The 27,765-nt window shown below is 38.5% G+C and overlaps 5 protein-coding genes across 5 annotated transcripts; 4 read left to right on the plus strand and 1 right to left on the minus strand.

Annotated features, from left to right (window-relative positions):
• Positions 1-10,415: 10,415 nt before the first annotated feature.
• On the plus strand, positions 10,416-11,033 carry PG994_001029 (uncharacterized protein; the record flags this gene model as incomplete). The annotated part of the gene is made up of 1 exon (XM_066852438.1): positions 10,416-11,033. The coding sequence occupies one exon, from the start codon at positions 10,416-10,418 to the stop codon at positions 11,031-11,033; it is 618 nt and encodes a 205-aa protein (XP_066720579.1).
• Positions 11,034-11,084: 51 nt separating this feature from the next.
• On the plus strand, positions 11,085-11,597 carry PG994_001030 (uncharacterized protein; the record flags this gene model as incomplete). Its single annotated transcript, XM_066852439.1, has 1 exon — positions 11,085-11,597. The coding sequence occupies one exon, from the start codon at positions 11,085-11,087 to the stop codon at positions 11,595-11,597; it is 513 nt and encodes a 170-aa protein (XP_066720580.1).
• A 10,086-nt stretch (positions 11,598-21,683) lies between these two features.
• On the plus strand, positions 21,684-23,157 carry PG994_001031 (uncharacterized protein; the record flags this gene model as incomplete). Its single annotated transcript, XM_066852440.1, has 3 exons — positions 21,684-21,894; positions 21,931-22,143; positions 22,361-23,157. 3 exons carry the CDS (start codon positions 21,684-21,686, stop codon positions 23,155-23,157), a joined length of 1,221 nt encoding a protein of 406 aa, XP_066720581.1.
• Positions 23,158-23,840: 683 nt separating this feature from the next.
• On the plus strand, positions 23,841-24,317 carry PG994_001032 (uncharacterized protein; the record flags this gene model as incomplete). Its single annotated transcript, XM_066852441.1, has 1 exon — positions 23,841-24,317. One exon carries the CDS (start codon positions 23,841-23,843, stop codon positions 24,315-24,317), a length of 477 nt encoding a protein of 158 aa, XP_066720582.1.
• Positions 24,318-24,958: 641 nt separating this feature from the next.
• On the minus strand, positions 24,959-26,635 carry PG994_001033 (uncharacterized protein; the record flags this gene model as incomplete). Its single annotated transcript, XM_066852442.1, has 1 exon — positions 24,959-26,635. One exon carries the CDS (start codon positions 26,633-26,635, stop codon positions 24,959-24,961), a length of 1,677 nt encoding a protein of 558 aa, XP_066720583.1.
• Between the last annotated feature and the right edge of the window lie 1,130 nt (positions 26,636-27,765).

Below are 27,765 nucleotides of genomic sequence, written 5' to 3' on the forward strand. Positions count from 1 at the left end.
TTTATTAACGGCTCGTTTATAAAGAACGAGAACTTAACTTTTTAATTTAAATATTTAATTTTATTAATTTAAGAAATAAATTATACGAAAAATTAGTTCGAGATTTAAGGTAATATTATTTATTAAAGTTCGAGGAAATATAAAAGAGTTATATAGAGCGTATTAGTTAACGAACTACACGGCACGATTTCCGGTATAAATAACGATATTATACTAAGTATTATACTTAAAAGAATCGTATAAACTTTAAAACTTTAAGATATATTAATAACTTTTTATATAGATTTAAGGTTCTTTTATAATGACCTAGTTAAGTTAAGTATAATAAACTAAAAGAGGCTTATAATTAATATTATATCCTTTTAAAAGTCGTACGAGAAAAAGGAGATTTTATAAATCTATTATATCGATAATAAAGATAACCCGGTAGACGCCCTTACTAAGGTATCCCTAAATAAGGCCTCGAGTAAATAGTTTTAATAAACAGCCTTACCGTACGTATAAAAGCGTATATCGAGAAGCTAGACTCGCACGTCCCCGATAGGGTGTAACGGATCGCGATATATGACGGCACTTTCATTATTATTATTATTTTTAAACTATTTTGTTTAATTTATAGCGGGAAATAATACACGTTAATATATAATAACTTCCCTTATTATCGTTATTATTATCGAACGATTAAAATAATTAATTAAATAAACTTATTATTTAATAAAATTAATATTAAAAAGGTATAATATTATTTATACGGCTTAGGCAGGCACCGAATACCGGATTAGCGTAGCCTATTTATACGAGACCCTCGGAAAGGGAAGGCCCGTATTTAAAAAGGGGAATAAGTTAATTTTATCACTAAAATAAAAAATTACCAGTATTAGAATAACTAGAACTAAAGCTATTTATATTACTTTAAAAAACGTGTTACGTATTTACGCGTACGAACCCCCCTTTTTTTTTATCAAGAGGGGTATACGATACCTTTCTTAGCTCGTATTAAAAATAGATATAAATAATAAAATATAGTAATATAACCTCGATTAAACCCGGAACCTACTTATACGTACGTACGAAAGCTTATTTAATACTAAAAGTAATAATTCTTTTAAAAACTCGATAAATTTAAAGGATAAAAATTCGATATAATTAATAAAGGCTAAACGAATAACGAAATCGCTATTAAATAGCTCGAAAATATCTCTATACCGGAAACCGCCCCGGACGATTTAAAAGATGCTCGTTTACTTATTTTAAATAAGTATAGTAGTTATATAACCGACGATTTTATATCCCTTTATTAGTAGAATAATATTTACTTATTATTTTTACCCCTTTATTTATTACACGTTTTTTAACCCCTCGATATTAAGGTTTTTACCCCTATAAAGGCTTATTATTAAAAGGGAGATTAGTTTCTTATCTTTATTAACGAATTTAGCCCTTATTAATAAATAGAACTTCTTTATATACTATACTAGAGCTCGTAAAAAGGCTTTATCGGCTTAAAATATTAAAGGTGGTTAGCGTGGTAGTAGTTTTTAGCCCGTATGTGTTACTAAGCTACTTACTAGCCCTCTTTTATTTAAAAATAGTAATTGAAAACGACCGAAAGAGATAACACAAGCTTTAACTAGTTAAAATAAAGCCCTTACACTTATTTAAACTCTTTTAATTAATATCTTATAATTAATATTAAAAAAAGGTATTAATTTAAAGCGTTAAATTCGATACTTTTATTAATTAAGTTAAAGCGACCTTATTATATAACGCTAGCTTTTTAAAAAGATTTAAAAAAAATATTAAGAAAATAGTTATTTATTAATTAATACGGAATTATAATTATAGTCTTTAAAATAGAAGTTAAAGCTCGTAAGGCTACGAAAAAAGCGAAGGGTATAAATTAATTTAAATTCGAAATTTATATCGATTAAAAGCATATAATATATAAAGGAGAGATTAGATTAAGTTAAAATTAAAGACTTAAATTTAAAAAAATCTATTATATCTATTATTAAAAGCGATTATATTATAATTTAGAATTAAAAAAATAATTACTATTTAAAGTTAATGATCGATTTATACCATTAATTTTTTAAGGGGGTTAATTATAAGGGGGGGTCAATTATGAGGTGACGTACGTTAGCCTCTTTTAAGTCCGCCATGTTTCTCGTTATTATGTACTTATTACCGAGGCTAACTCTAAGGTTATTAAGCCGTCCAGCATAGTCTGAGTGGTCGTCTGGCGTGACCTCGACTGCTTGTCGTTCCATTTTAATAGCCTCTTCTAGGTCCGCCATGGATCGCGTTCTCGAATATTTAGTACCGAGATGTCTTCTAAGGCTGCTTAATATTGCAGCGCGATCTGGGTGGTTGTCTAGCGCGGCTTCGATTGCTCCTCGGAGTATTTAGATAGCCCCATCTAGGTCTACCATGGCTTCTGTTCTCGAGTACCTGTTACCGAGCATAAGTCTAAGGTTATTTAGCCATCTAGCGTGGTTCGGGTAGTCTTTTAGTATGATTTCGACCGCTTGTCGTGCTGCCTGAATAGCCTCCTCGAGGTCCACCATGGCTCCCGCTCTTGAGTATCTTTTAACGAGGATTCTTATAAGGTTATCTAACCTTATAGCTCGGTCTGGGTGGTCTTTTAGCGTGGCCTCGACCGTTTATCGTGCTGTTTTAATAGCCTCTTCTAGATTAGCTATGGATCCCTTTCTTGTTTATCTATTACCGAGACTATTTCTAAGGTTACTTAATATCGCAGCGCGGTTTAAGTGGTCTACTAGAGTGGCCTCTACCGCTCGTTTTATTATTTAAATAACCTCTTTAAAATTCGCTATAGTTTCGTTATAAGTATTAATAAATGAATTAATATTAAAATTAATTCTTATAAAGATTAAGTTCTTTAAGTTAAAGAAATAAATTAACTAGGTTATATTAAATTTAAGTATATAAAAGGCGGCGAATATTATTAATATTTAAAAACTAGTACTTAGGTTTTAATTTAAGTTTAAAAAAAATAAGACTAGAGGAAATTATAAAGTTTAAAGTTAAAATATATTTTAAAACTATAATAAAAAGCTATATAATTCTATTAAATACTTATATTATTTTAAGCTATATATTAATAGCTTTATAATATTTTAAGTTTATTATTTTTATTAATATATACACTTTTATATAATATAGTATAATTTATTATATTATTTAAGCTTGCTTAGTGTTTTATTTTAAGCTTAAAGAAGTAAGAATATATACTTTTTAAAAATGTTTTAATAAAAGAGATTAGTACTTTTTTATTAAACTAAAATACGAGGTAAACTAAAAAGAGGAACTTATACTTTTATTATTTAATTTATTTACTTTAATTTTATACGTTACTTTTTTAAGTTAATAAAGTTAATTAAAGTAGTCTTATATTAAAGTTATTATATAAATATATAGTTAAATTAAAATTAAAAAGGCGACTTGCCGGTTTATTTATCGCTTAGATGCATAAGCATGCGTTAGTAAATAATGTTCGATAGACTAGTTCAGTAGAACTACCTCGCTGCAATTCGTAGCATGCAGCCCGGTGATAGGTTTATATGAGAGGTCTGGGCTGTCCCTTGTTTTCCTACATGGGTTCGAAGTGGCGAAGTGCGTAGCTCATTGGTTATATGGCAGACTCGTAAACTAAGGAAAGAGAATGCGAGCTTAATTTTGTCTCAAGTGTAATAGATTTATAATTAAAGCATAGATATAAGCGAGGCTTAGTATAAGCCCTTTATTATAAGGTATAGACTTTTAATATATAATAACCTCTAGGCGGGATTCGATTAAGCTATTAATTTTAAAAGTGAAAGTGATAGGTCGGTGAGCATAATCTATAAATCTATAATAGCTTAGAATATAATACTTAATATTAATAATAAAATAAAAAGATGAGTTTTATACCTTCGAATAAAATAAAGCCGGATTATTTAAATAATAACTATTAACTTATTATAACCCTTTAAGTTAAAATTCTCGCCTTAAAGCCTTATTATATTAATATATACTATAACTTTATTAAAGCTATTTAAAGTCCGCTTAGCTAAGATTATATTATATAAGTAGTAGCATCGGTTAATTTTTAAAGATCTACCTTACGTTTATAAATAAAATTAATACTTTAACGATAAGCTTACGAAATAAACTTAATAGCTTAAAAGTAACGTACTTTATAAGCGAGCTATATATATAAATAAACTACGCACTTTTTATTATTAAGCTTTATAAGTTATAAATTAATTTAATTATAACGCTTAGAATTAATTAAATATATTAATAATTATTATTTTTAAAGGTTTTTATATTATTTTAATAAGTGCGCGTATTATACCTAAGCTCACCGTAAATTTTATAACGTTATAAGCGTGTTTTAAACATCCTTATATAATTACTCTTTTAACGCGATTCGTTTTATAATTATTTATTAACGTCTCTTTAAAATTATAAGTCTTTTTTAATTTATATACGAAATAATCGTTTATTTTATTCCCGTTTCTTTTTCATACGGCGGCGCCAGCTAAGTATTTTATTTACTTTTTAAAGTGTCGCGTTTTTACTTTTTAAAAGAATAACTCGGTATATAACCTAACGTATCTCATAAGCGAATATCTTATTCTTTTACACCCTTTTTAATAAAATATAAATTAATTTTATTATAACGTATTTAATATATTAAAATTAATCGAAATCCTTATCTTTAAATACTTTTATATTATTTTAATAAGTACGCGTATTATACCCGAGCTCTCCGTAGATTCTATCGCGTTATAAACGTGTCCTAAACGTTATTATACGACTACTCTTTCGACGCGATTCGTTTTATAACTATTTATTAATGTTCCTTTAAAACTATAAGTCTTTTTTAGCTTATATACGAAATAATCCTTTATTTTATAGCCGTTTTTTTTTCGTACAGCGGCGCCGGTTAAGTATTTTATTTACTTTTCGAAATATCGCGTTCTTACTTTTTAAAAAAGTAACTCGGTATATAATATACGTTATAACTATTGAATGGGCTCTCGTACGTACGGTGGTTCCGGTTTTAATCGAGGTTTAATCGTTCTTATTCTATTGTTCATGTCTATCTCTAGTACTAGCTACGAGGGGCATCGTATACCCTTCTTTATAAAATAGAAAAGGGGTTCGTGCGCGCAAGTACGTGGCACTCCTTTTAGAGTAATATGGATAGCTTTAGTTCCAGCTGTTCTAATAATAACCTTTATAATTTAATTAAAACTAGTTAAAATAAACGTTAAAAAGTTATTTTAATACCGTATAAGACGGTTTTAAACGTATTCGGTTTAAGATTAAATTTTAATTAAGTTATTTAAAGTTTTTAATTTTTAAGAAATAAATAGGCCGGAAAACGTCCCCGGAGGTATTAAAATACGTAGCTTTATATCTAACTATAAAATAATATATTTTAAATTATATAAATCGAGTCCTACTTTTCGAAAGCCTTTTTATATATTCGAAACGGTAAAAACCGCCTAGAACGCTTTTAAAAACGTTAATAAAAAGTCCTCCATTAAAATATAAATAATATATACTTATATAGAATATTTGATTTCTTGTTTATACGCTTTTTTTAATATATAAAAATAGCCGATATTAAAAAATTAGAATTTATATAATAAATAAGAAAATATATAAACTATAATAATCGAGTTCTTTTAATAATAAAGCTTAAAATTTATCGAGTAGTAGCTCTTATAGCCGTTAAAGATTAATAGGCGGTAAGCACCCTTTATATAAAACTTCGTGTATTTATTTAAATTGTCGAATTTAATCTTCGCCTCTTTTATTTATAGTTTAATTATTTTTAATAATTATAATTACCTAGTCTTTTAATAATAAGCAGTTTTCGTATTAAGAAAAGAAGTACGTTTTTTTAATAAAAATAATATATAAAGGGATAACATAACCGTATAATCTAACGCCTTAAATAATTATAACTTATTCTTAGTTCTTTTACTATATTACTTTAAGCCTTTCGCATCGATCGGAGGTAGTTATAATTATTTCGAACGAGATTTAACTTATAAAAAAGCCGGTTTCGTCGAAATTATAAATATCCTTCTTTTAAATTTTATACTTATAAATTATATACCATATAAAAATAAACTACGCGTAATACGCGTTAAGATCTTTATAAAAAACTTTTTAATAATCGATTCTTTAATTAAAACGATTCCGGAGGTCTAGTTATTATTATATAAAATTAAAGGCTTAATTAATGTCGACACGTCTCGCGTTACGTAAATTAAATAATCGATTCGCTATATCTTTTATATTACTTAGCCGGGAAAAAAACGATCGCGTATTTAAATTAATAATATATCGAATAATCGTATTTTCTTTAAAATTTAAAAGCTTTTAAAAATTCGTAAATATTTCGCGTCGTATAGGTTAATTATTTCGTCTACGTTATAAAGGTTTTAATAAAACGTAATAAATTAATATAGCTTTTTATACGTTTAAATTTAAGTTTTTTTAAAACGTTTAAAGCGCTAGAATTATATTCCTTTTTTTTAAGTTATATTATTTTTAGACGTAAAAGAATATAAAAAAAGGTTAAGGCTATAAAGAAATTTATAAAAGTAAAACATTCGCTTATATAAGATATTCGTTTATAAGATACGTTATGTTATAATTTTTACGATTTAATTAAAATTAATTAAAATAAACATCGGAGAGCTATTTTAATATCGTACGATACGGTTTTATTAAATAAGCTTTCGTACGTACGTATAGGTTCCGGGTTTAATCGAGGTTTAATCGTTATATTCTATTATTTATATCTATTTTTAATACGAGCTACGGGGGGTATCGTATGCCCCTCTTAATGAAATAGGAAAGGGGTTCGTGCGCGTAGGTACGTGGCACCCTTTTTAGAGTAATATAAAAAACTTTAGTTCCTGCTGTTCTAACGGGTTTCGAACGTATTAAGTTTAAAACTAAGCTTTAATTGAATTATTTAAAGTTATTAATTTTTAAGGGATAAATAAGTCGAAAAATATCCCTAGAGGTATTAAAATATATAGCTTTATATTTAATTATAAACTCATATATTCTTAATTATATAAAACCAGTCCTGTTTTTTAAAAGCTTCTTTATATATTCGAAACGATAAAAATCGCTTAGAACGCTTTTAAAAACGTTAATAGGAAGCCCTCCTTTAAGATATAAATAATGTACGCTTATATAAAACCTTTAATTTCTTTTTATACGCCTTTTTTAATATATAAAAATAGCCGATATTATAAAGTTAAAGCTTATATAACGAATAAAAAGATATATAAAGTATAATAATCGAGTTCTTTTTATAATAAAGCTTAAAAGCTATTAAGTAATAGTTTTCGTAGTCGTTTAAAACTAAAAGGCGATAATAACCCTTTATATAAAACCTAATATATTAATTAAAATATTAAATCTAGTCCTCGCTTTTTTTATTCGTAATTTAGTTATTTTTAATAATTATAATTACTTAATCCTTTAATAATAAGCTGTTTTTATATAAAAAAGAGAGGTATGTTTTCCCGGTAAAAATAATATACGAAGGGATAGCGTAACCGTTTAATCCGACGCTTTAAATAATTATAATTTATTTTTTATTCTTTTATTATATTACCTTAAGCTCTCCGCGATAATTAAAGGTGGTTATAATTATTTTAAACAAGATTTAATTTATAAAAAACCTAGTCTCGTCGAAATTATATATATCCTCTTTTTATATCTTATATTTATTAATTATATTTTATATAAAAAAAATTACGCGCGATACGCGGTAAAATCTTTATAAAAAACTTTTTAATAATCGATTTTTTAGTTAAAACGCGTCCGAAGGTCTAGTTATTATCGTATAAAATTAAAGGCTTAGTTAACGCCGACGCGTCTCGCGTCGTATAAATTAAATAATTAATTTATTATATATTTTATACTACTTAACCGGGGAAAAAACGATCCCGTATTTAAATTAATAATATATCGAATAATTAATTCTTTTTTAAAATTAAAAAGCTTTTAAAAGCTTATAAAATTCTTAAATCGTAATCGAATTCCGCACCGTCGGCTACGTAACGTCGACTCTAAGATATAATATATTACTATAGCTTTTCGTACACTTAATTTCGAGTTATTTTAAAGCGCTTAAAGTATTAAATTAAACCTTTTTTCTTTATTTTTTAATTCTATACTTATTAAAAAAAAGTTAATTAAAAATGCACAGCTCGCTTATATATATAACTCACTTATAAAGTATATTATTTAAAGTTAAAAAAAACACTTACCGCTCACATTATATTTACTTATCAGTTATTATATTAGTAGATCTTATAGGACCACCTTGCGCCCCGAATGTTCCAGTACTCACAACCCCTCTATCTATAACCGAGCCAGCGACAGCTACCCCTCTAACAGCTGCCCCTCTAGCAACATCCCTTTAACCAACAACCCTTCCACCATTACCGCTCCGTTTCATAACACCTCCGGCAGACGTACCAACCAGCAGGACATCTGTGGCGCTGACAGATCAGCTGCTGCGCTAAGATCGCTGCAGCTATTATTGGCGCGCAGGCGGGTTTATTCTTTTCTTTCACTAGCCTACTAGTCCCAGGCCTACTATTCATATCACGCTAATATTTTACTGCCTATCGTTCTATAAGCACCGTTGATTTGCTTTTCGACGCCTCGCGTTTTAAGAGACCGGACTACTTAAATAACGCGGCACTATAAAATGCTTTTCGTTTCTTAAGGCTCTTTTAGTCGCGTGGGGAACCTTTATTTCGGGTTTAGCGTATTTACTTAGAGAGGAATAGTAACTACCTCGTTGACTAAGCCCTCAGTTTATAGTGTCTCGGTTAAAACTTTTTTTAATAAGTTATTTTATTTTAAAAAAGGTAAGAAACTTTTTTATAAGTTATAATTATTAATATTAAAAAGGTTTATATATAATAAAAATAATAAAGTAAATATTAAATATATATAAATATTATATTTATTAAAGTTAAAATACTTATAAATTAAAATAAACACTTATAATTAACCGCTTTTAAAACTATATTTTAAACTTAGTCTAGCTTATTTATCTCTTTCTTTACAGCTATTAAAAGTGGATACTACTTTTCTTAAGGTATTTAATAGAAATAATTAATTTAGTAGGGTAGGTGAGTTAAGGGCAGCAAATGATTTACCTTACTATTGCCCTCGATCATCTCTAGTACTCTAGTTTTCAGTCCGATTCTCTTGTCTTAGCCCAGTCGCGGAAACTCGTTCTAGATCCACAGCATACTTGTTACACTTGAGGACAAGCCCCCTGAACTCGCTGCAAGCTCGTGAGAATTAGAGCAGAGGAGGCTTCAGTGGTTCGAAAATATCATCACCCTGGACAGCAGAAGCTTTTAGGCTTTCTACAACGCCAGACAGGCCAGCCAGCTCGTCCAGAAGCTGCCGGATGCATCGTTGATAGGTTTTAAACGTTTATATGGTCTCATGTAGCGTCTTAGTAGCCGTGGCCGTAGCCGTGATAATGACTAGCAGTGCAGAGCTAACACTGAGTGGATCAGCCATTAGTTCAGCTTCAAGCTTACTCTCGAAACAATAGCAGAGCTTCCGTTCATTGCCCACAAAAAAGGCCGTTATGATGCTGCCTGCATAGTGGCATTTGTGGCACTTATAGTCAATATCGTAAAATTTATACATCAACAGATAAAAACCTATGCCAAAAGATAATCAAGCAGAAGCCGCAGGAAGGGAACCAGAGCGTCGATAGCACCGACCCCCGCTTTTGAGTGCAATACGTCAGCCTACATTACACGTGCTCCTCGTTCTTTTCGTCTTTTTACTCATCGCCAGTTGATCAATAAGTGTTTCGCAGGAGAATTTTCCAATGTCATGTCCTGAACCGTATGCTTTATGATCGAATTGCGAATACAGAGGGGAAAGTCCCAGCAAATTGTCTGCAACAACAAACAAGGTCGAGGACTTCCAAGCAAGTAGAAAAGTTAGTGGATGCACCATCCAGCAATCACAGTACTGTACCGACCAGATGATGGTAGCGATGCTGACGACTGAGCCGCCTACGGTGCCCTGGATACTAATTCTCTTGGCGAAAGAATTTAAGTGTACATCAATGAAACAGAGGCCTCTGGTCTTCAGGTACTGTAGAGCGAGGTGTCTAAACAGTGTGAACAATAGCAAGGGGGATAACCCCACTAAGCAGGCAGGCGCTAGGCCACCCCATTCGTCGACCCCACTTGTACCATAGCTAGAATAATTATCCTTACCGGCCAAATCGCCGACCCTCTCAATTCCATTTTCATCCTCGCCGATACTCACAAAGCTCGTCGTCGCCCATTCTGTGCACCACCAGCAAGGTCAATCACAGCATGGCGCCGACAGCACCTCTCCAGCCGCAAGTTCAACTGCCAGAAGTGGGTCACAATGAGGCACTTCACGAGCCGCAGGCCCAACCGCAAACCCAGCAGCTCGCAGGCCAGTCCAAGGACTCCGGTGGGCTTCACGCTGCTGCCACGTCTCCCGAACGGCACCTTGCGTGTCCAGATCTCCCGCCGAACGCCCGCCTCGTTGCCCAGTTTCTCTCCGACTACCCCGCGCAGTCCAGCCAAGAAGAGGTCAAGGTCTTTACCCTCCATCCGGCCGACTTCAACGCCCTGGAAGCCAATGAATTTTGCCAACATTTACTCGGCACGAAAGCTCACCACTACGACTACCTCCCTCGGTTTCATCGGCTCACTCTTACTATGACTACGACAGCGTTTCATGACAGGGCCGCCCATCTCCTCAATGGCATCATCCTCAAAGCTTCGAGGGCTGCCTTCGAACAAGTCCCGACACCACCTTCTCTTACCAATGCCCGACTTGAAAGGGGCTATGGCGCAAGTAAAGTCAGCATCGAGCAAGACGGCATCGAAATCACATCCTCCAAACTTTCCGATGGCATGATTGTATTCCGTCTGCCCGGCAAGGTCATCCCTGCTTTTTAGTTGGAAGTTGGATGGTCTAGTCCGACACCTATTCCGAATACCATCGCTGCTATGAGGGAGCGATGGGGTCAGCCCCGAAGTGCTATTCACATCAATCTGAAATACGACAACCGAAACCCTGTCCCGTCCCTTGAAGATGCTATCAGTCTCGAAATTATCCGCATCGCTGAAACAGAAGAAACGTGGAAAGTGGTACATGATTCTTCCTGCAAGGATATCCGCCGACAAAACCCGGACGATACGATTAAATTCTTTTTATCGGATCTACATGAGGACCTTCCTAAAGAGCCTATCGAGCTACGGTACGGTCAAATCGTCACAGCAGTCGATGAGGCAATCGAGTACCACCTCCGCTACAACCAACCGCTCGAGGTACCAACTCGCTTGAAAGCCAAGCGTGACTGTACGATGGACGAGATGAGCAACGACGACAATGTTCAGGAGGAGGATAGCGGCGAAGAGCAGGAGGACCCGTCTTACCGCAGTAGTGACTCCATTGCCGTACAGTCGGCATCCTTCCGTCGCTCCTCTCGGCTGCAGACCAGAAAATCAGGTGCGAATTAAGGCCTTGGGGGAAGGTAGAGAAAGGGGACATTATTGGCAATTGATAGGGTCCCCGAGAAAGGATTACATATTTGCCTCATGGATAGGGCTCACAACGCTGGTGACTACGGCCATAATGAGATGTCTTTAGATGCCCACAAATAGCTGAGGCGTAGAGAATACACTACAGCACATGCTACAGAAGGTAACGATATCGGCTTCCTCGCTGGCGGGCCGAGAAATTCGTCTCCGCTTGGACCACTTTCTATTTTGGGAAAGGTGCACAGTGACGCTTACCCGCTGACCAGATGCCTGGTTTTGTACTCTACCAAGGCTTAGCATGTACCTGTCATCCCATATAGGCTCTAGGTAATTAATCACGAGGACAAAGTTGACCCTAATAGCGCGGGGTTGCGAACCAGCTCCGCGCTGCTTTCTACATAACCCCATGAAGGCATTACCTCAAAAGCGTTCGAGGAATGTTCCAGCATCCCATGTAGAGCATCACATATAGAGCACCACGAAGAAGCCTGCATGCCCTTTCAATTCTATCGATTGATCGAAGGCTGGCGCCACTGGATAGACTTGGCATATACCCCTCCTACTTTACAGTGGCAATAAATATTACTCATTTCGGACCTATGTCTAGACTCTTCCTGGTCCCCAACGAAAGCGAAGCGGTCTATAAATTGACGACGCTCCCTGGAACCCTCCATTTTCAAAAGTATTAGGAAAGAGAAGATAAAGAGGAGAAGCTCTAGAATAGAAATTGCACCAGACTCACTGCTTCCCAACCCTTTCCATGTCGTATTCTATGAAAACGATCCTCCCAGAAGCACAGCCGATCGTAATCAAAGAACCGGTAACAGCGGATGATACTGGCCGGAAATCAGGCGGTAACCATAACAGATAATTCCCATGCTAGGTTATCCAACAGCGATCCTCGCTGATACCATAGCTAAGGGGTGCAATCTTGCGCGGTGGAGGTAATGACTAACTAGGTTGGGCACCAACAGAAATAGCTCCAACATTAGTAAGAAGATATAAAGAATCCGGTCTAAATAATATTATAAAGGAAATAGTGTCTATATGGGTGGTCTGCAGCTCTTAGCCCGTCTGCGCGTCCCAGACCTTGATTGTGTGGTCATCCAACACTGACGCCACCAGCTTGCTGTCGTTCGAGAACGCCACCGACCTGACCGCGTTACTGTGGCCCTCGAGCGTCCGCTTCTCCTGGCCCGTCTGGGCGTCCCAGACTTTGACCGTCTGGTCGTCCGACGCCGAAGCTACCAGCTTGCTGTTGTGCGAGAATGCCACCGACCTGACCGATGAGCTGTGGCCCTCGAGCGTCTGCAACTCTTGGCCCCTCTACGCGTCCCAGACTTTGACCGTCTTGTCGGAAGACGCTGACGCCACCAGCTTGCTGTTGGGCGAGAACGCCACCGACCTAACCCAAGAGCTGTGGCCCGCGAGCGTCTGCTTCTCTTGGCCCGTCGTAGCGTCCCAGACCTTGACCGTGTTGTCGTCCGACGCCGACGCCACCAGCTTGCTGTCGGGCGAGAACGCTACCGGGTCGACCGGACCGCTGTGGCCCTCGAGCGTCTGGCGGCAATTATTCCACTTGTCGTCTACTACTAGCTGGTGCAGGATCCATTATGGGATAAGATCTTGAAATATAGCACGGATTACGCTCTATTTCGGGGCGAAGAGGAGGCTAGATAAATAGTAGAAACGTTAGCTAGAATAAAGCGGTTCGCGTTGCTAAGGAAATCGATTAATAGTTTATTAGTATTTAGCTTAATAGTTAATTAATAATTTAACGAAACGAGTTTAAAAATAGCGTATTATAAAACTATTTAATATAATTAAAACTCGTAAGCTTTTTAAAGCTTTATTTATTAAATTAAACGCTTTTAACTAATATAGAAAATAGATAATTAAGAACTCGTGGACCTTATCGCCGTCGGAGAGCTTAGTACTTAAATACTTTAAGTAGTACACCTAGTAACGACAGGTATATTATATCTCTAGCCGCAGGTGCGTCTTGATCTACTTAGGATCGATCTCTGAGAGTGTTATCCTTGCCGCTTAGACTTAGCAGATATCTGTCCGCAGCGAGCTATTTATTACTCGTATATATTCTATCGCTAGCCGTCGGTGGACTACCTTTTTAATAATTAATTTAAGCCTCGAGGCTCGCGATTTTATTAGTTTATTTATTAAGGGCTTTATTAGCCTTATAAATAAAGAGTTTTTAAAAAAAGAGATTAAAAGTAAGGTTTATAATGGCTAGTTTTCGATTATTATTTCTTAATGCCTAATTATTAGAGGGTGTTTTAATAGGCGTTAAGGCTAATTCGGCGACGAAATTAAGCGTCGATTCTTTATTAACTACCGGGGGTGGCTTTAGACGTAGTTAAGCAACACCTTTATCCTCTAGGATAATATATTTCGATAATAAAGGTTTCGATCGATCCCGCGGATAAATCCTAACTGTCTTCTAGGCATTTTAAATCGTTAAAGGAGTTAACACATTAGTCTTAGCCTAGCGGTATGCCTTTAATATATTTAATTTAATAGGCTTAAATTTAAGGACCGCGTTTAAGTATACTTTTAAATAGATTCTTAGCCTTTTTTTTAATAGCCCGAAGACCCTTATATTTAAAACTCATACGACATAATTATAATATAGCTCGTAAAAGACGACCTATATTTTATTAATAAAAAAAATTGTAAAACGTTTTCGTTTATATATAAATTATAGCCGTTATAAACTAAAACGACTTATTTATTATCGTTATAAAATTAAATATAAAGAATAAAAATATATTAAATTTAATCTAATACTATAAGATTATTAATCCATTTTTTAAGCGATACCTTAAACCGCTAGTTATCTTAAAAATAGTCGTCTTAGTCTAGAAACTACTAGCTTTAAACGTCGGCCCCTTTAAAAATAACTAGCGGCGAGAGGGCTACCCTATTATAACCTACACATTTTAGGGTAGTAATTTATTCCCTTTTTTCGATATCTTTTTTAAAGGCTAGATAATTAATAGCTTCGATAATTACCTAATAGTCACCGCTAACGCCTTAGCCGATATTTATTTTATCGGTATTATAAAAGCGTTTAAAACGAATATTAACTAGCTTCGAAATATTAAATCTATTAAAAAAACGTTAATATTAACGATAATTACCTTATTAACGCGGTTATAATTAATTATTTTAAACTTAATAATTTTAACGAACTCGTTTTTAATTAAAAATCGATTATATTAACGTTACCTTAGCGTATAAGATATCTTAAAAACGTTTAATATTTATTAAACTATATATTTAAACTTAATAAACGTTAGCGCGAAGCCTAGTTTAGCCTAGCCGATAACTTAATTCGCTAATTAAGTCTCTAAAAATAGTAATAATACCTGCCGGTCTTTATTTAGCTTTTATCGCGTCGATATACCAGCTAGGCGCCGGATAACGTACGATCGGTCGGTATCTTATCTACGGACGGCTTCGCGAACACCTAGTCCGAGTTTTACGTCACGTATCGTAACCTACGCGCGTTTTTAAGTATTAAATAATAATATAAAAAATAATTAAAAAAACCGAATAAAATAATAATAATATATAGAATTAAGAGGTAAAAGTAATAAAAAAATCTATATTATTATTTAAAGGTTTAACGCGCTTATAACGCGAAACGCGGTAGTTTATAAAGGGGTAGTTTATAAAGAGGTGCCTTAGCTTATATCGTTTAAAATAACATAAAATAACTAAGTTAAAGCCGATATAAAAAGAGGACTAATAAATACTACGATCGAGTTAATAATAATATATAATTATAATAGTTTAGTCGCTCGTTATTATATCGAGAAATTAAAAAGTAAATATTTTAAAATAAGTATATACGTTATATTAAGTTAAAAATTTTAACTTCGTATTTATTATTTTAATACCTCGCTTAAGTTCTTAATCGAATTATTAATCTTTCGGTCTTTAATAAAGCGATAAATAATAACGCCGATAATAAATAATAATACCGCTATTTTAATTAAAGTTTAAATATTAATTTCGCGCGCTTATATAGCGAGTACGTATCGATTATTTAATACGAAAGTACTATACTCTTTTTTAATTCGTATAAGCTTATTTTTAAAAAAAGCGCGGATATCTCGTTTAATAATAAGCTTAGCGACCTCGTAAAGAATAAGATCTTAATATACTCCTTTATATTATAACCTAACTTAACTATGCGGCTAGACCCACCCTCGGCACGGCGACACTATATCTCGAGGCGCCTACGAGAACTAGCACTAAGGCTTACCCCACCGGTTAACGCTAACGAACTCCCCTATAATAATAAACCTCGCTATACCGTTATAACACTACGATAATTAATACTACGATAATAGCACGATAAGGCCAGCTAATTATAAGTAAATAAAAATAAATAAAGTAATATAAATAATTAAAAATAAATTACGTAATAATAAAAGTCAGACGTAGTTTAATAAGATAATATTAAGTAGCTTAATTATAATTATTAAATAATATTAAATATAATTAATAAAAATTACTAAGCGAACGTAATTAATAAAAAAAGGATTAAATATATAACGATAAGTATTCTTCTATATTTTATATAAATACTCTTTACTTTAGTAATTAATTTAAGTATTAATCTTAATTTATTAATAAAATAAATAGCTTTAACAATTTTATTATATAAATACTTTTACTCGACCCTTTATTATTACGTTATAACCCGGTATTACGATCGGTAGGTTAATCCCTCGCGGGGTAGTATTTAAAGCGTAGAATTAAATAAAAATAACCATTTATTTATTTCCGAAACTTTTATTTTATAACGTAATAATTAAATATACTTATTAAATAAGAGACGTGAGTTCGAAGTATAGAATTAAATAAAAATAACCGTCTAGTTATTTTTAAAGCTTTTACTTTATAGCGTAGTGGTTAGTTTAAACGCATTATAATAAAAGGCTCGATTTTATAGATTTTGACCTTTAAAGCCTTTTAAACTTATTTAATAAGGTTTAAATTAAGTAAATATGCTAGCTACTTAATCCTTTAAATGCCCCTTAATTTTAAAAACTTTTCAACGGCATTAAATCGATATATACGCGCGTTATCTTATATAAAAAGGTCCCTAGGCTTATAAAAAGAAAAGATAGCAGCTCTTAAAACTATTAAAACAGCTAGATATCTATATTACTTTAAAAGGGGTGCCATGTGCCTACGCGTACGAACCCCTTTCTTGTTTTATAAAGAAGGGTATACGATACCCTTCGTAGTTAATAAAAGATAGATATAAATAATAAAATATAATAATATAACCTTAATTAAACCCGAAATTAATATGTACGTACGAAAGCTTATTTAATATTAATTAATAATTACGTAAAGTAATTATAAATTAATAAGAGTAAAGAGACGGTTTTACGCCCTTATCGATATAAGGGCGATCGTATTAAAGAGCCCCGAGAATTTCCGCCCGTTAAAGATTCGGAGGAAGAGCTGAACTAAATTAACCGTATAAAGAGGAACCCTTTTTTCGAATATATATTATAAAGAGGAGACTAGGGTTCGAATTATACGCGAAACTAGCTAAGCTATATATAATTATATATTTAAATAACTTTATTAAACGATTTATAAAATAATAACCCTTATTAAAATAGAGTTAATTATAGTCGGTAAATCGAGATTAAGCCCGGATATATTAAATTTAAATAAACCGACGAGTTTAAACCCCGAACTATTTATATACGAAAAAGTTTTTTAAAATACCGGGATCCTTTTAATAATTTAAAAAAGAAACGTTAACCTCGTTTTTTAAAAACTCGAACCTTTAAACGTACTTTTCGAAGAAATAATACTCGAACTACTTACAATATACCTTATACTATACTTTTTAAAATATTATATATTAATAATATAAAACACTTTTTTAAAAAAAACTATTTAATATAAAATTTAAAAAATAAACCGAATATTATTTCGATTAAATTAATTATACGTTTTAAAAAAAGCTTTCTTATTATTTCGAAAAAAACGGAGTTAATATACCGGTGAACGGATCCTTTAAAAGCAAGCTCGCAAGTTTAGTATTACCGGCCGTTCTTACTTACTAACGGGACCGACCGATAGAACCGATTTTAAAAACTCGAAAAGAGGATGCTCTATATTCTTCCTAAGAATAGATAGTCGAATAACCGCCGCCTAAACGAGAGATACCCGGTCTTCGTACGAAATAATCGTCCGCGACACTACGGGATATTCTAGGCCCGACGTTTAACCTTAGATTCTTAAGTATTTAAGCGTTATAAAATATCGTCCCTTTTTTTTTTAACTCCGGTACCGCCGGACTAGACCGTATAATTATTTAGTCTAGCGTGTGTTATAAAATACGATATTTTTTTAAACCGAGCTATTTATAATAATAAGATCGATTAAAATAAAGTCGTCCCTCTTTTAAAGATATAATACTTTATAAACTAAATAGCGATTATTATTATACGACCGAAAAGTAAATACGCCGAAAAGTAATTAATTAAAATTTTAAAAATAATACTAAATAAGCGCTAATTCGTATTACGAGCCCTCGAAATAGGATAGTTTCAACGAATAGTTTTACTATACGCGTCGAGGCGTACGTTAAGAAGTTAGACTCGTATGGCGAGTAAGAAAAAAAGAAATATAAAAAAAGAGAAAAGAATTTAAACTATTAAATGGGCTTTCGTACGTACGTACAAGTAGGTTCCGGGTTTAATCGAGGTTATATTACTATATTCTATTATTTATATTTATCTCTAATACTAGCTACGAGGGGTATCGTATACCCCTCTTTATGAAATAGAAAAGGGGTTCGTGCGCGCAGGTACGTAGCACCCCTTTTAGAGCAATATGGACAGCTTTAGTTCCAGCTGTTCTAACATAAACCGTATAAATTATTTACGTACGAAGGAATATTTATTTATAAAACTAGTAAGGGTAGTTTTTAACAAGGTGTAACGTTTAATATACGACGGAGCCCTCGTTACTATTATTACCTTCGGCCGATTAAAATAATTACTCGAAAGGACTTATTATTTAACCGAATTAATGTTAAAAAGGTATAATATTACTTATACGGTTTAAATAAGTACCGAATACCGGATTAAAGTAACTTAATCGTACGAAACCGTACGAAACTTTTATAAAGGGAAGGCTCGTATTTAAAAAAGGGGAATAAGCTAATTTTATCGCTAAAATAGAAAACTACTAGTATTAAAATAGCTAGATATCTATATTACTTTAAAAGGGGTATTACGTACCTACGCGTACGAACCCCTTTCTTATTTTATAAAGAGGGGCATATAATGCCCCTCGTAACTAGTAAAAGATAGATATAAATAATAGAATATAACGATATAACCTCGATTAAACCCGGAATTAATACGTACGTACGAAAGCTTATTTAATAAAAACTTTAATATACTTAATAAAAATAAAGCCTCCGGCGAGAGAGTCCGGATCTCCCTTATAAAAAATTAAAGAGGAGGTTCCTACCTCTCCTTCTTTTTACTACACCTTAACTTATATTATAAGGCTAATTCAAGGCCGTTCTTAAGACGTAAAGCTAATAAAATCCTTCCGGTAAAGTTTAAAACTATACTAAAAGACCTAGCGACCTAGTATAAAAGGTTCGTTCTAAATCGTATATTCGTCCGAAAAAAAGGAAAGCATTAGCCGCTTAAGGCGCGCATAAAAGGACTAATAACGACAGAATTTGAGCCGCTCTTTAACGTCCTCCTTCGTTAAAAAGATACGCTTCGTAGCGCGTTAATAGCCGATCTTTCTTTTACGTAAAACACGCCTTACCGTATTAATCGAAAAGGAGCGTCGTTTAAAGCTTAATATAATATTAATATTTAAATAAAGCTTTTTTTAAATAAAACGAGGCTTTTTATATATTAATTAAAATAAATAGCGCTTTTATTAAATTAATAATTTATAAAAGCTATTAGGTCTTACTTTTATTTTAAGCGACTTTTGTTAAATAAAACGCTTTATAAAATTACTAATAATAGCAGGCCGACGCGTTTCGAACGCGTCGGCAATAGCCTTCTTTTTAACCTCGATAGCAGCTAGCGCTATAATAGCCGCGACAGCCTCGAATATATATTCCTTATTAAGCTTACGCTCTACGGCTAAATTACGACTAATTTTATTTAAATCTATATTAAATTAATAGAGTTATTTAAAGATAAAAATAAAAAAGGTAAAAAGGTAGTAAAATATAAGTTTTAATAAAGGTGGTCCTTGCGTAAACTTTTAAACGATCACTTTAATTAAGTCTATCGTTAAACTAAAAACTAAGGTTTTCTATACCCTTTTAAAAAGGGTGCCACGTACTTACCCGTACGAACCCCTTTTCTATTTTATAAAAAAGGGTATACGATGCCCCTTGTAGCTTGTACTAAAGATAGATATAAATAAAAAAGATATAGTAATATAACCTCGATTAAACCCGGAACCCTCGTATATATAAACAGTTTATTTAATAATTAATACTTTATTAATGCGTTAAAAATAAATTCGGCGTTACTTTTTTATTTTTAAAACTAAGTAGCGTTAAAGGAAAGCTTTTATCTAATTTTTACCAAGTGGTTAATAATTCCTTTTAAGGGTTAAAACTCGTTAAACTTGTTTCTTAATTTACGTATATATTAGTGCCACGCTAAGGGCTTTTTAAATTAAAACCTAATCTATTAAATGCTTTTATTATATTAAAAAAAGCCTTTAATAACTCTCTTTAACCTCTCGCTTTAATTTAGCTTTATAAAGGCGGTTAACTAGCGTAGTTTTTGATATATTTTAATTTAAAGCGGCCCGGCGTATTAATTTACTATTTATAACGTTAAAAATCGCGGTAGTAATATTATTTTATATATAAAATTATTAGAACAGCAGGAACTAAGGTTTTCTATGTTACTTTAAAAAGGGTACCACGTACCTGCGCATACGAACCCCTTTTCTATTTTATTAAGAGGGGCATACAATACCCCTCGTAGCTAGTACTAGAGATAAATATAAACAATAGAATATAATAATATAACCTCGATTAAACCCGGAACTCACTTATACGTACGTACGAAAGCTTATTTAATAAAAATACTATAAATATTAAATAAATATAATATAAAAAGAATAAAATAAATTACTTTAAAATTAGTTAAAAAAGTAAGTAATAAAGAAAAGTAGCGGTAAGCTATTTTAGTATTGTTTAGGGGTGTCGGTTATGAGGTGACATACGTTATTTATATCTATGACATGCTCATTTGCTGAATTTGCATGTCGACTTTAGATACCCACGTGCGTATTGGCGGAGCTCAAAGAAGTGACCTCAGCGTGGAGAACTGCCCGAAGCAACTCGGGCACGTTGAGCCGCATTGCAAAGCGGCATCGCTGCTCATGCACTTGACGCCGGGCTCTACAGCGTACTTGGAGAACGTATGGCTCTGGGTGGCCGACCATGATATGGACAAGGTTACCCAGGACCAGATTGACGTCTACTCTGCAAGAGGTTTGCTCATTGAAAGTGACCATGCCTGGCTCTGGGGCACATCCGTCGAGCACAATACCTTTTACCAGTATCAGCTCTCCAACGCCCGTGATGTTGTCATGGGCATGATACAAACCGAGTCGCCAGTACGTGCCCCCCATTACGCTTGACGAGGTACTCTGTGCCATTGGCGCGAAGATGTGTATCGCCTTTACCTTCATCACCCTGACCAGAATACGTAGTACTACCAACCGGCTCCCAAAGCGCCAGCGCCATTTAGCCCCGGATTGTTTTCCAACGACCCAACTTTTACTGACTGCATTGCTGGCACTACTTCGGGTTGCGCGTCGTCTTGGGCTGTTCGAATCATCGACTCTAGCTCCATCTACGTCCTCGGAGCGGGATTCTATAGCTGGTTCAACGATTACAGCCAGGACTGCCTCGGCACCGAGGATTGCCAACTCTGCGGGTTTGAGGTCGAGCAGACCAGCGACATCTGGATCTACAACCTCTGCACCAAGGCGGTCGTTGAGATGATCTCGCCCCTCGGTGGTGTCCCCACCTATGCGCGGGACAACATGAACGGCCTCCTCTCCTCTGTCCTCGCCTGGCTCCAAGGCTCGGTCGAGACGGCGGGTAAGCGAGACTTTAACGGCTACCAACTGTGGACGCCCGAGGCGGTAGACAGTCTGGTCACGGTCACGCTGCCAGAGACGTGCAAATCTGCATTGACGGAACTGATCCGTTGCGACAATCAGACCAAGGACTTCTAGGTTCCAGGACTTCGGAGCTGGCTTGGTGACAATAACCAAACCGACGTCGTGTGTCACCAGAGTTGTGGGCAAAGCTTGCAGTCTTGGTTTGACTCTGTGAGTACTGCTTGCGATGGCTACCAAATCAGTGACGGTCTGCCGACGCTTCGCGGAGGGCGCGTCTGGGCGGGCTGGAACCAAACCTGTCTTAAGGGCACCTCGACTGATAAGTATTGTGATGGTAAGTCTTCGGAATGGTTCCACTTCCTTGCTTGCGGCATCTACCTGATCCCCGCCTTCTTTTCCGGCAAACAGGATGGCAGCTAACCAAGGCACAGAGATAATCGATGCCTTCACTGACGTCGACGACATCGAGGACATGCCCCAAGAAGAGATATGTTCCTAGTGCTGGTTGGAACAATACTCCATGATGCAGAAATCCCCGTATTTCCTCTAAGATGATTTCCTCAAATCTCAACTTAACTATTCCTTCGAGCGCTGTGGCATCGACGGCAACACCACGATCCCTAACTCCCCCATCAAGACATCCAAGCCAAGTCAGTTCTGTTACACAGACAAGTATTACACCACGAAAGCGGACGACACATGCGACTCCATCGCCAAGTCGCACAGCCTGTCCTCCGCGTCGCTGTACCAGAGCAACCCGGACGGCATCCACAACTGCAAGGATATTGCCGAGGGAACGGAGCTGTGCCTGCCGGACAGCTGCCAAGAGACGTACGAGCTCATGCCGGGCGACAACTGCACTTCGATCGAGATGAACCGGACCGAGGCCCTGCATAGCTGGTCCGAGGGCTACGTGCGCAAGTACAATCGGTGGGTGAACGAGGCCTGCGACAACCTGCAGTTCACGAGCGACAACGTCTTCGGGCACATCCTGTGCCTCTCGCCCCAGGGCGGCACCTTCATCGGCAACGCCTCCACCATCGGCGACACCACGACGCCTAATCGCTCCAACGGGTACTCGGACCATGTCACGGCGCCGCCCGCCAACGCGACGATCGCGGAGGGCACTGCCCGCAAGTGCGGCGTCTGGCATGTCGCGGCCGAGGCGGGCGACGAGTGCGGGCCCATCGCATACGGCAGCGGCACCACCGTCGCCATCTTCTTGCGGGTCAACCCTTCGTTGGGCGACGTCGTCTCTGAGTGCACTTCCGAACTCGTTCCCGGACTGGCTTACTGTGCCGTCCCCTTCATCTATTGGGACGACGAGTATTATGACGAGGAACTCTGATATTAACCAGGGTAGCGCGTTTATGTTATGCCTGATACCTATAGGTATTAAAGGGAAGGTTATGTGCTTAAGTTATATATACCTATATCCTCAAACGAGCTTTTTGTTCTAAAAGAAGAGGAAGAATGGCGAGCTAAGTTTAGCCAAGACGTACTTCTTAACATACTTCTGTGACGAATAATAGAACAAAGGGGTCCGCCTAAGGTGGTATATAATTTTCTTACTTTGCCCCTCCCGGCGAAAAGCCTCCCAGGTCCTCGATATCCTTGTTCGCGGCGTCACGGAGATGGGCTTCGAACTACCACGCGTGTACAGACACACCCATAGCCGCTCATGTAAGTAGCTCCCGGGGAAGTCAGGGGTAACAGTACACCTTTCGGCTGGCGGGGTTGGATCCACTAAACCCCGAGTTCGTTTATCGGCCAACTCTTCTTTTCACTTCTTCCTTTCCCAAACACCGTCCCGACCTCGACTGATGATCCCGCACCACCGGCTTGCGACCGCCAACTTTGCGAAAATGTCTGACACGTCCGACACATTTCGTAAACAAGCATTCGCCTTCCGTACTAGAAGAGAGCTGGAGGCACTAGACTATGTACAACGCCATACGTCGATTCCGCTTCCCACGGTGATCGAGGGCTACGTCCCAGAACGGTGGGGATCGGGAAGTGGGTTGGATCCTGATGAGCCGCCTGCCCGGCCAGCAGCTCGGCGAGGCGTGGCCACGAATGGGCGAAGAAGCTAGGACTCGGACAGCTCAAGAGCTTCGACCCTATCTTCAACAACTGCGCCATCTTCGGGCCCCTCCAGACTCGCCCTACGCTCTTGGCTCTTGCTATGGGGGACCTGTGTACGATCATCGCCTCAGCAACAGGGAGACATATGGGCCGTTTGCGTCCATCCGCGACTTCAACGACTTTCTGGCCGCCCCCGTGAAGAAGTGTCCACGCCCCGACTGTGTCGAAAAGTATCGCAGCCAACTACCGGATGACTACGGTGCCGTCTTCTCTCATGCTGATCTGTCAGTGGAGAACATCTTGGTGGATGCCGTCTCCGGGAGTATTACTGGTATCGTGGATTGGGAAATGGTAGGTTTCTGGCCCGAGTGGTGGGAGTATCGGAAGGCCCTATTTGGTTCGCGGACCGAGCACGCTTGGTAGGTGAAGCTAGTCCAACAGGTATTGACAGAATATACGGGCGAGACAGAGGTTGATATGGATTTGGAGATGTTTTAATAGCACTGATTTGATCGATGCTTCCAAGCCAGGGCTTCCCGTCCCATTAGAAACGCCCATAAGCGATGTGGACATCTGTACAAGTGACTGGCGTCCTGCAGTCCTTCTACCTCTGAGACCAGAGGCAGCCCAATTCAGCCAATTCAGCCAGATGAAAAGAGTTATGGAAGTTTCTTTTTAAGGATATTCAAGGGGAGTTTGTCCTTCAAATTTGGCTAGAAAAGATGAGTCGAGTGGAAGGAAAACTCACATCTTGGGCACTGGGTTAGCTGGCAGGTTGAGATCTCGAGTTTCTTGAGACCAAAAGTATTAGGTTGGCAAACACGGTCCGCTGATTCGTGGTACCAATACGCATGGAGAAAAATATATCCTGCAGAGAAGGCCGCCCGGGGGCGGGCTGCCTCAGCATTCATCCAAAACTCTACAGTCCTAAGCTAATACACACGAAGCCAGGGGTCCCCAATTACATAAATTGCCCTGCACAGAAGGTCAGAAGTAACCATCCCTCTCCCTTCTACCTCTTCTTCTTCATTACTTACGTACTTCCCAATTCTCCTATCTATTCTTCATTCCCAGTCCCTCACCACCCGCCACTGGTCCCCCGTCCTGTACCGCCCCCCGAGGTCGCACCCGCGGTGCCCCCACTTGCGCGCGAAGAGCTGCTTGCCGGCCTCGGTCAGCAGCTGCACCGCCTCCTCGAACCCGGCCGCGTCGTAGTGGAAGGGCTCGCCCGCGCCGCCCGCCTGCGCCCACTGCCACGTGTTGCGCCCCCGGGCGCCGCCGTGCTTGTGGTGGAACATGTTGTCCGCCTCGCGCCGGAGCTGCCACCAGTAGTCCGTCGGCAGGGTCGTGTTCAGGGGCTCGTGGGGGAAGGGGACGTCGCGTTTGGTCTGCTGGTGGGGTGGGGGTGGGGGTGGTTGTCTGAGTAGTGATATCCTCTTCTCTTGGGTACTAGTAGTAGTCGAACTAGTAGTAGAAGAGGCAGATGGTGGTGTGTAGTAGGCTTTAGAGTCGCCATCGCTTCTTCTTCCTCTTCTCCGTCGCTCTGTGTGGCTGTCCATTTTCTTCTTCTCTTCCGGCGGCGGCGGCGGCGGATTCGGATCCGTAAACCGCGGCGTCACGGCCGGGTCCCGGTAGAGCGCGCGCAGGTCGTCGAACACGGCGGCCGTGTCGGTGATGACGCCCGCGTCGGCCGGCTCGACGCTCCAGCCGTCCATGGCGAAGCGCGAGTATGTATCGCAGTCGGTCATGTAGTACGGGATGAACGTGTCCCAGCCGCCGATGGCCTCGAGCGCCGCGGGGTTCTGCAGCGTCAGGTGGTCGTACGCGAAGAAGCGCGCCGCCCAGCGCGGTGGGGCTGACGAGGGCGGGGATTTCGGCGATGGGGGCGTAGGCCAGAACTTCCGGAGTCGGTCCTTATTAGATCTGGCGGGGATGGTGATGTCGCCACCGCTACTGTCATCGCTACTGCTACTGTTACTATTACTGCGTAGCGTCTGCTGCAACGTCTCGAGACATAAGGTGTAGAGCGACTTGTACCCCGGCTGCCCCGCCGGCTCCGTGAGCCCCGGCACGCCGTCCTCATGCGAGAGCGCGACGACGTCCATATGGCTCCAGAAGTAGTAAGGCCAGCCATGCTCGTACGAGAGCGCCAAGAAGAAATTCTGCAGCTGGGCGAAGCTGAGCAGGACGGGCGTCTGGACGACGCGGACGCCCAACACGTCGCGCAGTTGGGTGTGGTTCAGGAAGCGCGGGTTCTGGAGCGACAGCTGCGCCCGCGCGTTGGCCTGCTGGGTCCCCGTGTTCTCCACCACGTACAGCTGGTCCGCCGGCCAGCCCGCCGTCAGGTACGAGACCACGGTCTGCAGCAGCATCGGCCAGTTGCGGGTGAAGCCGATCAGCAGCGGCGGCGCGACCGCGAGGCCGTCGTACTGCTTCCACGCGTCCTTGGCGGGGACGTTGTAGACCGGGATCGGCGGGGGTGTCGAGGTCTGGGACAGGAGGGGGAACGGGTCCTGGATCGGCGGGACGGTGTAGGTCGGCGCCGGCTTGTACTTGAGAGGAGGCAGAGGCGGTGGTAGTGCGGGTTCATCTGCCTGGACACCCTGCCTTCCCGGAGACCATGGTTTCGCAACGTAGGGGTGGGTAAGTCGCAGTCGGAGATAGGGGTGAATCAGGGCCGTCGCACCCAGCAGTAGGACTATCCCGCATAGCAGCACATTCCACCTCGGGAGCAGATGCATCGCTAGTACTGACCAACTGGGGGGCTCTAGCCAGGCCAAAATGGAAGCATTGCTGCTAACCTGGCCGGCCGGCAAAGGGCTACGCGCTCTTTATGGGGGAGGGCCATCTGCCCGCTTGTGTCCACTCATGATCGAAGGTGCGGACCGTCAGCGGCCAAAAAAGCCGAGCAAGTTTTAATTCGAGCAGGGGCAAACCGCAATCATTCTCGAACGCCGCGGGAGGTCAAGCCGTACCTAACATTAAGGAAAACCAAACATCGTTCTAGGGCGAATGGCGGATACTCATTACCGTGGCGCATGACTTGCCGTGGATCCTCCGATATCCAAGCACTTGCTGAGGAAGAGAAGAGAGATAGACAAAGACTTGATGGCGAGAAGGGTACGTGAAGTGAGTATTACGGTAAGTCGGAACATGCAACGACGTCAGCTGCCATGAGAAAGACGGACGCAACTCGGTAGCACCTGTGAAACGATTTTCTCCAAGCTCAAAGCAAGATCTTGGAAAAGACGTGTAACATCGGCAGGTCTGGAACGAGGACTCGGGTGCCCAAGCTCGTGGCCAACATCTGCTGTACGATTGACGAGGCGCCGCCATTGGGGGCCGAACCCGAGTTTCTTTGGTCTACCCAAGCCACTCCATCTCCTCTCAATAGCCAATGATATTACGGCAGTTACCCAAACAGCATGCACCTATGGATACGTGTAGTGTAGGTCCTGTGGCGCGGGAATTGTGGGAGTCTGGTTGAGGTGGGAAGCTCGAAGTACTACCCTCGCGCACATGGAGTGAGAATGGAGGGACTCTAGGTATATAGTCTAGCCAATTGCTTTGATTTGTGCGATAGAGAGATAGCATATGGCGTACTTGTTTGGTCTCGTTATGAACCGCGCGACAACAAGTCCCAGATACTGCAGATACTGGTGAATATTGAGAACCCCCTATCCGTCCACCCTTGAGTTGGAAGCAACCAGAGTCGAGTACTCAGCATGCACCATCCGATTCGTGGATGAGATAGGTAACTTGCTTCTTATTCAGACGGCCGTTGATGATCAATCTGGTAACCTAGTAACAGCACGCAACCTTCAAGTAATCGGTACACTCATATTGTCGAGCGTTACTTGCTTGAGACGGC

This window comes from Apiospora phragmitis (assembly GCF_038363925.1).
Source record: "Apiospora phragmitis strain CBS 135458 chromosome Unknown utg000002l:1.0-5516284.0:1.0-5523493.0, whole genome shotgun sequence".
NCBI classification, from domain to species: Eukaryota; Fungi; Ascomycota; class Sordariomycetes; order Amphisphaeriales; family Apiosporaceae; genus Apiospora; species Apiospora phragmitis.